General features: G+C 39.3%; 1 protein-coding gene across 1 annotated transcript in view; it reads right to left on the bottom strand.

The window, feature by feature from the left end:
• Phactr1 (phosphatase and actin regulator 1) overlaps positions 1–11,258 on the bottom strand; it is a 412,563-nt gene extending 401,305 nt beyond the window's left edge. Inside the window, 1 exon segment of the mRNA XM_090356490.1 lies at positions 11,124–11,258. Coding sequence (XP_090212616.1) covers positions 11,124–11,226 — 103 coding nt within the window. The 5' untranslated portion in view covers positions 11,227–11,258.
• Between the last annotated feature and the right edge of the window lie 6,465 nt (positions 11,259–17,723).

Genomic DNA, 17,723 nt, shown 5'->3' with positions numbered 1-17,723 from the left:
GTGATAGAAAAAGGAGCTCTCCAAGCTTTGTGGTTTTTTTTGAATTTATGAACTAGAAAGAAAATGAACTCTCTCCCTGGGCCTTGGGAGGATAAAACATTATGTAATATATGTAAAACACCTAACAGAGCCTGACAAATGGTAGGCGGACAGCAAATGTTCAATGCTTCCTTTCCTCCTGGATTCCTAAAGTAGCACTGTGCAGAGAGTCTGGGGGCTGGCTGCTAAAACATGCTAGATTCAGAAAAGGAAAATGTGTCTTGAGCTTTGTATGATGAATTGAGTTGGACAGAAACCCAAGCAGCTTTCTATTATTCAAATGTTGAATGTGTCTGGTTAAGACATATAAATCACTTTTCCAACCTCCTTTAAATAGTATTTTGTATTTTCTACATGTCCAATTTTCTAAATACATGGTAATTAATGACATAATTTAAAAGTATAAAGGTTCTAATATTCTTAATTTATGTTTAACATATAAAGGGTATATGTATGGAAATACTTGTATGTAGCAAATGATTAGATTTGTTTACTTGCCAGTACCCTCAGAAGTAAAGGCTGTGAACTTGGATCCATCTGAGGTCCTTATATAGGAAGACAACTGGATATAAAAATACAAATCTCCAACTAGGCACTAGGCAGTTATTTATATGTTTTATTTTTGTCCGTGTTTTCATCTAGTTTCTGTTCCCTATCATGTAGCCGTCAATTTAGTAAAATTACCTCCTCTTATCCCCAACACTCCCAAAAGCAGGATGATTCAGGGGGAAGCTATGCAGTCAGAAAGACAATATGTGAATGCTGGCCCTAAGTCTGCATGGTTGCATGATATTAGGCCCATTAAAAAATACTGAGTATGAATTTCATATGATTTGGAACAATGGTACCTAACTTGTGCTTTTTTGAGTGAAATAAACATGCTGTTTCTGGTATATATTAGATAGTTAATAATATTTGTGTCTCCTGTTTTACCCATGGTTCAGTTTTTGTCATCTGTAAAATGAGCCAGTTGGATTTAAATGCCACCTGACTCTAATGTTCTGTTCTTGTCATAATTATGAAAAGATCTTCATAGTCTATGGATCTTCAATAGGAATTCTGAATTGAATGTCTTGGGTAATGTCTACTGAAAGAATAAAAGAATGTTATATGTGAAGGGGGGGGGAGATAGAAATTCCTTAATGCATGAATCTAAGAGGGAAGTCCTGGCCAATATATATTAGATAGATATCTTATTTTCATCCTTCTGTGCCTACAGATGATCTGATGACAGTTATCAGATCACAGAATATTAGTCAAAGACTCTTTCTAGTCAACAATGAGGAGTAGATACAGGAACACAGCTGATAAAGTCACCTTTTGAGTAAAAGTAGGGTTGACTGTCTACATAGATACATATATATGTATATGGTTATATAGATAGATCAATTGGTATCTATAGATATACTTATGTATAGATATCTATACATAAATATATATATCTACAGATCTATATCTGAGATAGTTATAGATAGCTCTATATCTATCTATATATCTATGGTTGACTATGTATGAGTTAGACTCAACAATCCCTAGGTAAGAAGTAGTACTACTATTTAACCTTAAGAAAGAGAAATTAAAAGGCAATTAAATCTGAGAAGTTTGCTTTGTTGTAAAAGCATGTGCATACAAAGAATAGAAAAATATTCACCAAGTAGTAAGGAATTTCTTTCTCTAGACAATGGGGTGAACTTAATTTTATTTTACTTCATTGGTCATCTACATTTTCTATAATTATTCTGTATTACATTGGTAATACAGGGAAATGACACTGGAAATGTCATTAAAGAGACATCGATAATGGCAGGAAAAGTGAGTTGAGAGTAGTGTAAGAAATTTCTGTGGGGATTTAGGTAGATTCCTCTTGTAAGCAAGTCACTTATCCTGTAGCTGCAAACTCAGGGTCAGAGGCTCTACCCTCCAAATGACATAGCTTCCCAAAGTTTTTTTTTTAAGCAAAATAACTTTATTCTTTATTGGCACATTTTTATCTTACATCAGGCTATTCTACCTTTGCGTATATCATGAACTTCCCTAAATTTACTCATGACTATTTGCTTTTAAAGGAAAAAAAAATCTCTAACCAGCTGAAAATCTTTGCTTTTTCCCTCCTTCGAAATCGTCTGTGGTCATCTATAGTTCTACATAGGACTGAGTTGCAATGAGATTTTTCAAACTTGTTAAAAATGGTTTCATAAGAACTAAGTCAGAATGTTGCTTCTTATAAACCTGCAAGCCAGAATTTGAAAGAATCTCAGTAGCTGCAAACAACTGTTTTGTGTAAATATTATAAATGGACCATTAACTTTAAGTATTAGTGCTAGGTAAAAAGAAATAGGTAAAAAGAAATATTACATTTATAGCAAACATAATTTGGAATAGATGTTTCCTTTAAACTGTCTCCCAGCCATCTACAACAATATGAAAGTGAGCACATGTTTGGAAGCAGAAGCAGAATATGTTAGGGAAGTTATTGTAGGTATTATCTGGGCACCTAGAATATTTTAGATGGTTCACTAAGTCCTTTCTACTGAGCCACAGAGTTTATTTCCTATTGCTCATCTTTGGGTCATCTGGATGGTCTCAAAATTCTGTGTGTTCTCAATGGGACTTCTCTCCTCCCGCCATCTTGATTCTCAATGACCAGTTCCAACATTCATCCACTGAGGATGAGTACAATATCTAAGCTTTATTTAAAGTATCCTCTCTCCCTCTCTGCTTGTCTGGCACCACAAAATCCAAAAAGATCTCCTCAATATTTTCAGTATCCTCTCTTGTTTGGGATTCATTCTGTCAGGCTTCTTTCCCAGCTATACTTCTTTCTTGCCTGGATCCTTGTAGTAGCCTCCTAATGGCTCTCTTGATCACTAATCTTTTCCCCTCCATGGTTCCACCATATTTATGACCCATATCAAAACAGAACTGAGCTCCTCTCAATTGGATTCTTTGGTGGTTTTGACATCAGCTTTGGAATTCCTTAACAGACCACACTGTCTTACCAGTACATCTATGTAATATAACTTCCTAGTCTAACACATCTATACACACATCCCCGAGTTTATCAAACTCTTCCACTGCCCATTAAATCTAACGGAAATGAAAGCTAATTATCTGCTCCTCTGGGACAACAATTCAGAACACCACTTAACATCTGAAAAAAATAGAATTTGCTATAAATTTAGAGGAAGTTAGCATAGGTTCAGTGATGTAGGAGTAGAACCATGAAGATTCTTTTGAAGTTTTGTCGCTTTTCCCTATGCTTGTGTTTTAAGATGACCACCTATTTCTAAAGGGCTTAGAAAGCTGAATCAGAAGGAATGATATTTTAGGATGGGAGGCAGATGGGAGGTCTAAGTTCAGGAAGCTGAGCCCTGACTCTTTCTTCTGACTTTTGGACAAAATTAAAGCAGGATTAATAAAAGAGCCATTATTCATCATGTAAGCCTCAGATGCTAGATATTTTGCTGAACGCTTTATATTCATTTGTTCAGTATTTCCTCCATCACTTTTGTGCATTTTGTTACATCCAAGTGCCACCTATGCTATCATATAATGGTTTTCTTTAAATGAGCTTAAGTCTTAAATTTTTGACTGCTCTTGCCTTGCTGTTCTCAGCAGTAGTCCATACATTTGTGGAACTAGATCTATTTTTTTTCTGGTGCCAAGATTTGAACTTGTTTGCTCAGCTGACATTCTACCACTTGAATTGTGTCTCCATCTCAGCTTCTGGTTGGTTAGTTGGAGATGTAACAGACTTTTCTGCCCAGCCTGGCTTCCAACCTCCATTCTCTAAATTTCAGTTTCCTAAGTAGCTGTAGTTAAAAACATGAGCCATTAGCATCCAACTATTCTTCCATTTTACCTATTTTTAACTTATTTACTTAAAACCCAGTAGGACAAATATCTCATGATTAGAATAGAGTTCATATCTAAGAATCATTTTACTATCCTTTATAAAATGCTATTTTATTTCATTTAATCCTCCAGATTATCCTTAGGGATAAGACCTCTTACTATTATCACTTGCATTCAAAAGGGAAAAGTAAGACAAAAAGACAGTAAATAGCTTGCTGAATCTTTCTAAAAAATAGAAAACATCATTTGAACTCAGAGCTATGAGACTCTAAATTTGAAGTTTTTAAACAATGTGATATATATATATATATCCAGCATGGGAAATTTTTATTTTTACCTCCATTTTTCTTTCTTTCCCTCTCATACATAGGCTTGAGCTTAAGGTTTCAGACTTGTTCTATATCAATTGAGCTATCCCTCCAGCCAGGTGTTTTTGCAGGATAAGTCTCTCAGACTTTTCTGCAGGCTGGTCTCAAACAAAGCTAATCAGCTTTCTGAGTATCTAGAAATACAGGCATGAGACACTAGCACCCAGATCCTGCCTCCAATTTTATATATACCATAATTATTACTTGGTAAAATTTCCAATGCATGTGCAAGGCATTGTATGGAAAGGTGAAACATTTGAATAGTTGAGTAGGGTTGATTACACACTGCAATTGCACACCAACATTCAGGAGCTTTGTATAAAGCATGTAATTGCTCACTGAGAAATTCTTAAACATACAAGGACGGTACTGGCATGAGCTGGATTTGAGTACTGGCTCCTCCTCCTTGCCTCTGCTAGCACAGGCCCAGAGGGTGGTGATGATAGGTGTTTTTAAATTTTTATTTATTATTTATTATTTATTTTAGCAAACAGATTTGTTTCTGCAAATGAGGGGAGTTCTTTCCCAGCACCTGTGAATTGTTTATGCTAACTCAGTCATGGCTGATGCTGGCGGAGTGTGGGTTGCATTTAATCTGCTCTCATATGCTTTCTGTGAGAGTGGGAGTTATTAATTGATTGGAATTGGTTCATTGTATTTTCATGTTATTTTTTCCTTTTTGTTTCCCTTCCCCTCATCCACATGCTCTACTTTACGTAAGCATCCCTGCCTAGATCCCAGTCCATGTCAAAGCAAATGCTTGCTGAGGCCAAGACACAAAGAGCATCCTAAGGCTATGTAGGGAATTTGAAACAGGAGGCCAGCCCCATAATGTGCAGATCTGTCTTGTTCCCAGGGCCCTGTCCAGACGCAGGAGCTGGATTTCACAGTTCTCTAACATGTCTGTGTGATCAGGAAGCTTGCTTTCTATTTCTGTCATACTTTTTTTTTCTCTTTTTAACTACTTCCATTCTTTCCTCCACATGTAATGTACCCTGTGTTAAACACAAGTTTGGAGAACCTATGTGAGAGCAATCAGAGGACTGAAATGGAATGTGTGGGAAGCTAGAAGGGTAGGCCTGGAAGTTGTCTCCTCATCCATGAGTGAAGCATAGTGTGCAGATGAAAGGCCTGGGGCTTAGAGCGGTGAGCCACTGTGTAAGTTCTCGCTTAGAGTATGCAGAGATCAGAATGGAAAATTGCATCCACAGACATGACGTGGGATGAGTCTTGATGACAATGGCTTTCATGTCGTTGTGGACACACCAGTACGATAAAAATACCTGGAATTGTCTGACAAAGCTTGCACAAAGGAAATGACATTAGGGCTTGGTTTTGCATTGAACATAGAAAAAGAATATAGCACCGTCTATGTGGTTGACTAATGCAACTAATGTATGACTGGTTGAGTGCTAGAAAATGCCTTTGTCTCTAGGGGTCACAAAGGTGCAGAGTTTAGGGTTAGAGTGCCTTAAACTCACAGCTGAAGATTCCAAAGCCAGATATTTGGATAGATTTCACACAGTGGGCAAAGGGTAGAGATTGTGGGAAGGCTGGTTGATAGAGGGGGTAGGGTTCCAATTAATTTCTATTTCCAAAACCAACTTGAAGATACTCTGAGCTGTTCACTGCGGCACTCATCAGTTGTCAAAAGTGGCATTTCCTTTTGTTGAACAAGACAATGGAGATGAGAGAAAAGGTGCATTGTGATGAGGAACAAAGATTGTAGTACCTGACTTTGAGTTATACTCTGAGTAATTTTAAATGATTTTTTTTAAAAGAGGGGGGATTATTATCAGGAGCTATAAATTATTGCCTAGTTTCCAGTTTTAGTAGCTTTAGTTAACTGGCTGTCTTTAAATGTACTTTCTCTTTAGAAGATAATTTAAATATCCCTAAGATATGGATGTCCTTGATGAAGGGACCTCAGGCAGTGAGAAGGGCACAAATGTGGTAAGATTATGGAAAGCAGGTGTAATTTCCTCTCCAGTGTGACCTAGCCACCAAGGTCACCCTCATGATGATTTTCTCAACCTGACTGAGCTGGGAAGGTATCTCTGCCCAGCCAGCAACATGAAGAGACTTAAAGAAAATAGTCTGGGTTTTAGATTAGGATATATTGCAATCAAATCCCAACTTTTCTGCTGTCCAAATGTACAATCTATTCATGAAGCTGTGAAAATTTCAAATCTGCAACATATGCACAACACAGGGCTGTAATTTCCATTTCCCCTAATTGTTGGACACAATGAACATATTAAGTGATATGCATTTTTAAAATCTAAATTGTCTGGATTCATTTAAAAGGGAACTTTGCTCAGCATGAGCAAAGTTCTGCCTTTTGATGCCAGCAGTGAGAAAGAAAACAAGAAAAATCCGTAGAATGTTATGCAATAAGCCTTCCGGTACGATAAGATGGGGCAGAGCCTAGACCACAGCACTGGGTGTCCATTGGAATCCCCTGTGAGTAGTTAAAAAGATTCTCTGGTTGTACCGCCCTCCCACTAGAGATTTGGGTTCAATGAGATTTCTACCCATTTCCCAACTTGAGCTACAAAAACTCCCTGGATGTTTCTAATATGCAATGGACAGAAGCATTGCTTCAACATACATAAAACCTCAACATAAACAGCCTAGAGAACGGGCTGAAAAGATAGATTCCGAGTCTCTAGGTCACGGATGGGGGCTGAGGTGGCACTAGCTTTTGGGTGAAGCTAGGGTTGCTCATTTGGGACCAGGTGAGTAGCCAGTGCCTGAGGCCCATCACCATTACTCTCAGCGTTCAGTGTTGAGTAGAATGACCCACGAGTCTGTTGAAAATAATAGCACAGGGCCTGGACACATCTGTCCAGATTGTATTTCCCTTGATGTAAGGGAGAGCCTGTGTGAATCACTCATCTCCAAAGTCCATTCCAACTCAAGACACTCCTGATACAGACTGTATAATAGAGGTTCTCTCCCAGTTCAATTATTGGTTGCAGAACTACTGAACCTACAGTGGAATGTGTAGGTGATCCTCTTCAGAAAGTTGAAAGATGGGGGAACCCAAATTATATAACACCAGGATCTGCCTGATCTTTGAAGTCACACGTATCTCCCCAATCATTCACCAAGTCCCTTCTCTGTCACCAGGATTTACAAATCACTCCCAAATGAATCAGAAAAGCATGGTTAAGCCACAGGACAGGAGACACTCCCCCCCCCCCCCCCCCGCAAGCCTTCATTTCTGCTCCGTATCTTTGAAAAGCAGAACTCCCCAAGGAGGCTCTCCTCACTTTGGAGTCAAAACAAGAAAGAATGCGGTTGATAGACCATAAGAAGCCACTTTATTCAGTAGACTAGATCGCTGGCCTTTGAAAATCTCTAGGACTTCCAAGGAATCTGTATTATGATAAATTACTTTTTTCTTCTCCCTTGATATTGATATATTTTTTCTTCTTAGGGTACTCTACTTAGGGCAGGCTCTCATCGGAAATTTAAAAGCAACTATAAGACAGTGAAAAACATATTCTGCAATTGTTACTGTGAATAATACTTTTGTACACAATATAATAGGCTCTGCTTTCCTAGCACTTCATGAATTTCTAAATACAGTACATGGATATCAGGGCAAATCATGTAGAAAATGAGAGAACAATTAAAGATGATCTTGCTTTTGCCTTTAAGATATTTGCCTCTGGAAGAAAACTGAAATTCCTGAAGGACAACTGAAAGTGCAACACACAGCAGTTTTGTCACCCAGGTTTAGGCCATTCAAGTTTCAGGTTCTCAATTCTGTACTGTGATCTCAGCTAGTCCTTTATAAAAAAGGGTATAACATCGAAGTTCTATCCCCAGCATCCAAATCTTAATATTCCTGAGTACCCAGACTAGATGTTCTTAACAGAAAGCTGTTATTGCTTAAATATAGCAATGGCAAGCTATAGCCATGCACTAAAAACCATGAGCATTTGGTGTGGAGAGGGAGGGGGCAGGTGTATATAAGTCATGGTACTCAATTTTTCACTCATTCTCTCAGAACCTTTCACCAGGCCTAAGGGCTTGCTGTTTAGGACAGATTGGGGAGACTATGCAAGGTGGAAAGAAGCCAACATAGAGGAGGTAGTGCTATGCAGTGAAAACCTCAAGTCCTAGTGAAAAAGGCTTCAGAAAGGAGGAGACTCGAGGGGGTGAGAGGCCTTATGGGCAAGTCTCTGGGGAAGATGCTTATCTCATACTTCTGATGAAACAAACAACTAGATGGATGAAGAAAACCAAGACAAACACTCTCTTTTTAAAAAAATTTTGGTAACCCTTCTAAGAATTACAATAAAATATATGAAAAAAAGAAAAAAAATCTTTGGTCATTATCTAACTTCAGTTACATTTTGATGAGACAAGAGATTCATCATTGCGTTTTTCCACTTATTGAGAATTTTCAAAGACTTACTTTTGCTAGCTATGGCTAGTTCAAGAGGTGATGTACCCACTACCTGATGAATGTAATGGTAACCCCTCTACACATCATGCCAACAATAAAATACAATAGAAAAATAAAATGTCCCGTCAGGGAAGGTCTCTTATTTGCAATGCCATGGTAGCCTCATGAATTCTCACATCCTTTCAGTCAGGGATGTTGGTTTAATTGATTCACTGGTGTTTTGCAAGCCTTAGGTGACAGACACTATGTTAAGCACTGTTTGTTTGTTTAATTTTACCAGTCCTGGAGCTTGAACTCATGACCTGGGCACTATCTTTGAGTTTTCTTGGTATCATATACACACACACAAAAAAGCTGGAAGTGCTGCTGTGGCTTAAGTGGCAGAGGGCTAGTTCCAAGGAATCGAACCCAGAGTTTTGTGTATACTAGGCAGGCACTCTACCACTAGGCCACACTTCTGGCCCAGGTGTTAAGCATGTTATGATTTGATTTCATGAATGCTCATAGGTCGCTCTTCTTCCATTTTGTAGAGGGCTGCTCTTGCTCAGAAGCAGGAGGAGAGACATGGAAAGCGATGGCTCCTGAATCTATGTCCCCAGAGGGACAGGCTGCAGCTGTCAACATGGCTAGAGCACCAATTTAAATGCAAACTCTAAAATACCTAGATTTCAGATCTGTGAACATCTGGAGGCTTGGGAGCAATGGCCTAGTTATGCTATGGGAACCCCAGATTCTCCTGCTGACCCAGAATCCTTTGGTTCTCTGATCCTGCTTTCTCTGGAATGAACATGATCTCAGAGAGCAGCAGTAGCTTGTGCTACCACCTCCATAAGTTGCTCCAACTCTGGAGTCTTAGCCACAGTCTCTGATGGTGACAATTCTGACCACTCCGCCCCCAGCTCCATCTGCTGAAAGCCACCAGGCTGCCTGGAGTTCTCAGAGCCTCCCACGTCTCTGCCCACTTCTCTTTCATGAAAGCTGGGAGCCTCTCGGGTTAACCTGTCCTCTGTGCAAAGTGGAGCTCTTTATTCCGGAGAATGAATGCTTCCTGCTCCTCCTTGCTCCACCCACATCTGTGCTGCTCTGGTGGCTGAATTGCCACAGAGCATGCGTCTGGCATTCAGACAGAGCACAGCAGATGTAGCCATGTAGAAACTTGGGCCTGGTGTGGGCTGCAGCCTTGCCTCATCCCCTTTTCCTTCTGGTTTCCACCCTGATCTACTTCTAGCACCTTTCTACTTGCAGAGCAAGTACAAGCTGCAAGTCCTGAGCTGATTCTATCCCTCTTCCTCTCCAGTGACACTTGCTTGTCTCTAAGTGGCCTTGGCTGACAGCGGTGCTGCTATCTCCCTCCTTTCAAAGGGTGAGAATTAACGATTGTATTTTTAAAAAAAAATGCTTTTGCTAACCCAAGTTCTACTGATAAACAAGTGACCCTTTGCATACCAGATCATTTTCAGCCCCTCTTGACTGTAACAGGACAGGCTGACTGGGACAGGGAGCAGGCAAGGGGGAGGCTGCCAAGCCTAGCAATTGCTTCAGACTGAGATGAATATTATCAGAATATTACCAGTGCCAGGTAGGAGGTCCCCACTAGGTAACAGTGACAGATGCCAGGATTGAAAAACCCATTTCTCCTTCTCAGCTTTGCTTTGTGACTTCCAATTTTAACTACATTTCTTTTCATAAGACGGTATCACTTGTAGCATTTGGGATATGACCATCACCAGGTTGCTTTCATTCAACACCTTTCTTCTTCCATAGAAAACACGAGCTAGGCTTCTAGATAAAGTTTCCTACCCACCAGGAGATCCAATGGGACTTGCCAGCTTGTGATAAAAGATGCCAATGTACCCTTGAGCAGAACAGAAAAGCACGCCTGGCATACAACTGACCACAGTGAATTAGGTACAGGTACTTAGAATGTCCCTCAACCACACTTCCTAAAAGGGGTATTTCTGACTAATACTTTCATATGTACTGATAATTCTCAGACACAGTAACTGAAACCATCTAAAACAGAAATGCCATGATTATCTCGAGTCCCTAATCTAGCCAGATTTTTCTCATCCAGGCCAGAATGCCCCAAGGTCTCTTTAAAGGGCAGAGAGCCTAGAGTTTGCTAGGAAGAAAAGCACCCTTAATTCCTTTTAGACATACATTTGGGGCTCAAGTAGATAGAGAATCTTTTTGCTAAAACCCCTTTCAGACTGTACCCAAAGTTAAGTGTATTTTTTTAACATCTCCAAGAAAGAAAACCGTTTTATTCTAATCTACGTCTGATTCCATTCCAGCAGCAGTTAGAGAGGTTTTTTCAATTTATGAATACCAACTATTACATTTTGGGGACAGAGCTTGAACTGTTTCAGCCAACCCTGTACTCTTAATACAAAACCAGCATGCAGCTGATAGGAATTTGCTTTTCCTTCCCAATTTATTACCTTGAGCTCCTTGGCTATAGAAGAATCTTTGAGCTGACTCCACATCCAAGAGTCTATGAGCAGACTCTACATCCAGAAAATAATCCATTTTGGGATAATCCATCGTTGATGTTCCAAACACAGGATTTAGAGAGAGTATCTTTCCTTAGATGCCTATAAAGAGAAGAAAAAAACCCATAATAGTTTAGACTGTCAAGTATGAAGTATGTACATACTTTAAAATTTTGAATGAGACTATCTTATTATCATATGCCATTACTTGACTGGCATTTCTAACTCAAAATCCCCCTCCCCCACAACAGAGATTTCCTTTTGTATAGGAAAAGGCAACCTTCAGCCAACATTCATTAAAAGTAATATATTCTACTTCAGAAAAACAGAAGATCCAAGTCAGAGAGAGATAACATCCGGTCTTGCCTTGGTGTACAGTAGCTAGGAAATTATACTGTTAAGTGCATGTGCTATCAGTTCTCAGAAGGTCTGTCTGGTAAATGACATGGTTAGGTATCAGCCCTTTTGAGGGCTGATTTTCAACTGATCCAGAGACTTTCACATTCCCTTCTATAATCTTCTGGGCTTGGGAGCTGCCACTCACAGCTGCCTTGCCTTTATAACACACACTGACTTGCTTGCTATGGGAATGCATGAGATTCCTTCCTTCTCAGGGAAATGCCCCCGAATTCTTACCTGCTTGCACCTGCCACAGCCCACTTTGGGGAAAGAACTGTGGTTGGCAGAGCAGCAGTGAATATTATAGCCTTGCAATTATTCTCATAGGATATACCATGCATTCATCTGCCAGGAAGCTAATACACTTCATCAAAAAAAACATCCAGCCTTTTGGGTCTTCCCCACCCCTCCCCAAGCCTAGATAACCTTTCCCTGATATTTACACAAAAGTAGTGTTTCTATTTGCACAGGAATTAACAAGACAAAAATCAAAGCTCTGAAGACTAATCCTATTGCTTTTTCTTCCTCACAGTACACATTTTAATTTAAGAAAACAAATCTAGCATGAAGAAACTTTTTCAAAAATGCCCAAAGGTCCCCCAATATCAAATTATACTTACTGTAAGGGAAAAAAATCAAGGGCTAACTGTCCATCCGTAGCCAAACAAGGGCAGTTTCAACCAGCTGTCTTTGATCTCACTAAATATTCCCAGAGAAAGTAAACAATTTTGATTGTTTGATTAGATCAGTGATGAATAATGCATTCCATCCAGTGGACTTCCTTTATCAGATAAAATGGCAGAGCACGTTACCTTAGCAACAGAAGGTGACGCCAGCTCCAGCCGCTCTGTGCCCTTCTTCTGTAAAGGAAGAAAATCACCAGTTTCCTATGTAAAACTTTGGCAAGAAACAACCCCCAAAACATGGAAATCTACATTTAGATTTTTTTCATCAGCCAGAGCCATTCCCTTCCCTTCCCCCGTGCAAGTGTGATAATCATTACATTCCAGAATAACCACTTAATACTTCGTTACAAACCTAAATCCCTGCTGGATAAGAATAACATCATAAATGATTAAAGGGCGAATAAGTGAAAGTTGTCTGGACATTGTTGGGGTGTATCCGTGTTTGACTGTACTTTCTGCAGAATGGGAAGATTACCTGGCCCCTGGGAAACGGGGGTGGGCGTGGAGGTCATTTAGCTAACTTGTATTCAACAGTCTCCTCTTAGAATTAATACACAGAAACACTCTCCAGCATTTAGGCTGAAAATAACTCTTTCCTTCTGTGAAGCAGTCACTGGGAGCAGATTTAAAAAGCTGTCTGAAATTTCTGCAGATTTTGAAAGACAACATTAGAACAAATCTTACCGGAGAGACCCTTGATCCCCCAAAGAAAGGTATGCAGAAAGACAGACGAAAGGAAGATTCTTAAAGTTAGCAGAGACTCACCAGCACTTGTTGACCCCTTACAACAGGACCAAGGAGAGCAGGAAATGAAGCCGAGTGTTGCTGCACGACGTGTGTGAGCTCAAATGAGCAGCTTTCTAATTTCCCCTTCAATCTCCAGTCAAGAGCACTGAGTGGAGGGAAAAGATGGGTCTGCCCATTTTATATTGTGATAAAATGCAGCCCCTCAGAAGAGATCTGAGTGGAGCTGCTATTTAGAACGCATTAGACTGCTAATTTAAGAAAATTGAAAGGTTTTGTTTTACTGTCTTTTATATGTTCTTCTCTGCTACCCCCTCAATTTAATTTGCATTTAAAATTATTCTCATGTCTCCTCGGCTCTCCAAGGTGTGGAGTACTTTCTAATCACAAAGGTTGCTCCGATAGGCTTCTGGTGCCATGCCACTTGTATTCTGAGCAGCAAAACAAGGTGGATAATTATAAGTGTGGGCTATTTTTCTGGAGGGAAATACAGAGGACAAGGTTTAGTTTCCCTACCTCCCAGTTCCCTGGCTGTTTCTTCATCTTCCTGCCTCTGTTTGGTGGAATCTTCAGCCCAAATCAGGTCTACCTGTATAAATAATTCCTCTCCTCCTGAATGTAGCCAAATGATTCCAGCAGCAGAAACACTCTTGGTTTAGGTCCTTGAGGGGGTTCTGGTTTTCTACCCTTCCTGAATAACCAAAGACAAACTTGTAGACACAAGACTTGGAGATCTATTCATGACAAATGTAATAATAGCCAAATCAACCTTCTAATATGGGTTTTTCCACAGCCTTCTTCCACCCTTTGTGGAACAAACAAAATTGATGTTTAGAATGGTATGCTGGGTGACACATTGGAGAACCAACATCTGAGAAGGCTTGGAAAGCAACTCATTGGATTTTCCTCCCCCATGCATAGCTGTGCCAGTTGCCCTGGAGCCAAAACCAAGGAATAAATAACCTACGGGTTGCCTTGTGCCTCGTGCCTCCACCCTCATGTCAGAACAAATCCGATGCCTGCTGGGGCTGCAAAGAGTTAAGCTCCCTGGAAGAAGGGAGCTAATGGTTGGCACTTGGGGAGAAGTCAGTTTTGGATTCTAAATGCTTACTGCTTTGCACAGACCCAAGGACTCACGTCTTTCAGGTTACATTTCTATTCAGTGCCCAAAGGAGACAGGCTGAACACTTGACATTTACAAGGGAAGAAAGCTGTCTTCTGGTTCCTTTCACTTACAGTAAAGTGTGGGCGACAGGTTCTGAACCCTTTATTGTGAGTCTACTGAAATTGTAATGACTCACAGGTGAGAGAGAGGGGGAGTGAGCGGGAGAGAGAGGAATAGAACAAGGCAGGGTGGGAGAAAGGAGAGAGGAAGGGATTTTGTGAGGGAAGAAAGAGAGGGGAGAGAGGGAGAATCAGTTATAGCTGACAAACAGCCAATATTTTTCAAATGTAAATGAGTATGTGACAGAACAAGGTGAGGTTAAATAGGATATTTGAAAAATCCTTCCTGGTCAGTGAAATGATGGGTTTGAAATGCAGACATTTCTGGAGAATTGACCAAGAAAGGGAAACACAAAGCATCTTATAAAGTGAACAATTAATGCGAAGGGGCTCTGATTTTAAAAAAAAAACACAAAGCCAAAAATTCAGGTTAACGAAACTTATTTAGAAAGAGGATGATTATTCACTTGCGACAAGGGACTTTATTTCATGAAATAATGAATCACAGGATTCTTTAACGTCATATCACCAGCTTCTGAAACATTTCAAAATTTGATTCCGGGCTCTGGAGTACTTAGAAAATTATTTTTCAAGGTGGGGAAGCATAGTAATATTCAAAAGCCATTGTCAAAATCGGACCAGGTAAACTCTGTTTTTTACCATTTTAATCTATCTAGAAGCAACACTTACGATGGCCCATTGTCGTGGATGCAATAACTCAGAGAAGGTGGCAAGGTCAGTGTAAGTACTCTGGTTATGTATGCCGTACTGAGCAGTTCAACTCAAAACCCTTACGCATTAGCTCAGTAAATGTTAACACAGTCAGTGTTAATGTTTCTCTGTATTCTAGAAATGTAAAAAAAAATTGTTAAAAAATTCCAAATTGCTGTCATGTCTTTTACCTTGATGGAATTACGGTGAAAGTGCAAAACTGGGCATGACATGGTAGTGCATGCCTGTAATCATAGGACTAGAGAGGCTGGGACAGGAGGATCAAGGCCAATTTGGGTTCCATACTGAGACCCTATATATATAGATAGATAGATAGATAGATATATTTTTTTTTTTGGTTGTGGGGCTTGAACTCTGGGCTTGGGTGTTGTCCCTGAGTCTTCAGTTCAAGGCTACTGCCCTACCCCTGGAGTAACAGAGCCACTTCTTGTTTTCTAGTGGTTAATTGGAGATGAGTTTCATGGTCTTTAGTGCCCAGGCTGGCTTTGAACTGTGATTCTTAGATCTCAGCCTCCTGAGTAGCTATGAGAGCTACCACACCTAGCCTATTTCTTTAAAGGAATGTATAAAAACAAATGATCTACATGAGCATATGTGCTTACTAACCTAATTTCAACTTCCTGTTTCTGATTTCTGCATATTGGAGTGGGAAAAACAGCAATCATTTGAGCAATAAGTTGATTGTCAGAGTTCTCAACTAAATAAATTCTATCTTTTCAGTAAGACTCACTGTTAAAAAAAATGAAATGATCTAGAAACTAGTATTATATACCTGCTTGTTTACAGAGAATATGCATGCATTTTTTTTACAGACAGGGGGAAGTATTTAATTAGTTCAAAACAAAGGCCTATTCACAATGGAATCTAGAATCTGATTTGATTTATTATATTGGATGGAAATATGACCCACACATTTCAAGTGAGATCACATGATTTGTAACAGGATAACTGTCCTTTTTTTTTCTCTTTAAATACTATCTGATTAACTTCCCCTGGAATCATTCTAGCTTTAATCTGTTTCTAAGATTCCTACAATTTATAATTTTACAAAGAATTGTATGTACTGAAATGTTCTGCTATATGCCAGAGCTCTCCAGAGCACAATGCTTTGCTATGTATTTATTTATTGTGCAAGTACCTGGATGTAAACTCATGCTCTCATGTTCTCCCTCAGCTGTTTAGCTCACAGCTAGCACTGTCCCATTTAAGCCACACCTCCAGTCTAGCTATTTTGCTTGCTAATTGCAGATAGAGTCACTCAGACTTTTCTTTCTGGGCTGCTTTGAATTCAGATTCTCAGATCTCAGCTTCTTAAGTAGCTAGGATTACAGACCTAAGCCACTGAGAGAACATCATATTTTATATTGATATTAGATTACATACAGTTCTGTTTTCTACTTGCATAAAGTTTTTGAGATGTTTTGCACTTTTTCTTATATACCAACCAAAATTTTTCCTTTGAAGTGGCAGAAGCTATCTTATGGTGAAATGGCATCTTGACTTATAGGAAACTAGATTGAACCCTGGCTGAAGGGCTAACTTGCTAGACAAGTATAGACATTGCTTCCAGGAATCCTTACCCGCTGAGTCCCAGAATCCCCAGATACCCTTTACTTTTATCACTGTATTGTCATTAACTCTTACCTACAATGTATCATTATATTATATGTCCTCTTATATACAGTAAATCATGTCTAGATGACTTATAATATCTCATATGCAAATGTAAATGTTCTAGACAAGTTTTATACTTTATTCTCTAGCAAATAATGACCAAATGAAAATTCTGTGCTTATTCAGTACAGATGTAATTTTTTCAGTATTTCTATTCATGATTGATTGAATCCATAGAGGCCGAATCCATGGATATTGAGGGCTTATATGAAAGAAAACAATGTTCATTTAGTTTTATGAATAGTTGACCCCAAAATATATTTATTTCAAGTGCAGTGGTTTCTCTCTGCTTGCCAAGTCCTTCAACTATCTTCCAAACTCTCATTCATAAGAAACCTTTCCTATCCTTGCTCATTAGGGCTTGTCATAAAATAACAAGAGTACTGCAAATATTTTATCACAGGCATCATTCCTATTATAATATTCCTGGAGAAGAAATACTTTCAGCTATCATCAGTTATTTTTACTTTGGAGTAAATTAATTTCTGGCTCTAATTTTTTAGAGTTTTGCTAAATAGCTGGAAAGCTAAAGAAGGATGGAAATTTTAAAAAGATAGAAAGTGACTGAATCAAAAAGTCTCATAGGAAAGAGAAGTTTAATTCTATTTCATATTAACCTGCACTAATATTTTGAAGGCTTGCTTTTTGTATAAGATGCCAGAATTTCAGTTGGCAAGAAAGAACACTAACTCTCTAAACAACATAACATAGCTAGTTCCTGAAGCTCTTCTAAATGTCCAGGGTAAAGTCTTCAGTGCTATTCAAGGACACTAAGTCAAAGGATTTTCCCTTGGCCTTTCTCTAAAAACTGTATTGTAGGGAGTTACCTTAGAGGAACTGCGGTGGCTCATATGGCAGATACCAGACCCAAACAGTGAATCTTTAGCTTCACTTGCTACCACTCCTAAAAGTATCCACCACCCCACTGTGGATCTTTTGATCAAAGGTCAGCCCAAAGACCAGAAATGGAGGGATAAAAGATGAACAAATAGAGCAGTGGTACTCACTGGACACTTTGTTGAAAATGAACTCCACAACTTGTGGGGGAAAAACTAGGAGAGGGCCAGGGAAAGAGTGACACTGTCCAAAA

This window comes from Megascapheus bottae, chromosome 22, assembly GCF_031878675.1.
Source record: "Megascapheus bottae isolate mThoBot1 chromosome 22, mThoBot2.hap1, whole genome shotgun sequence".
Classification (NCBI taxonomy): domain Eukaryota; kingdom Metazoa; phylum Chordata; class Mammalia; order Rodentia; family Geomyidae; genus Megascapheus; species Megascapheus bottae.
The sequence above is the reverse complement of the archived record's forward strand: the minus strand, read 5'-3'. Positions and strand labels throughout refer to the sequence as shown.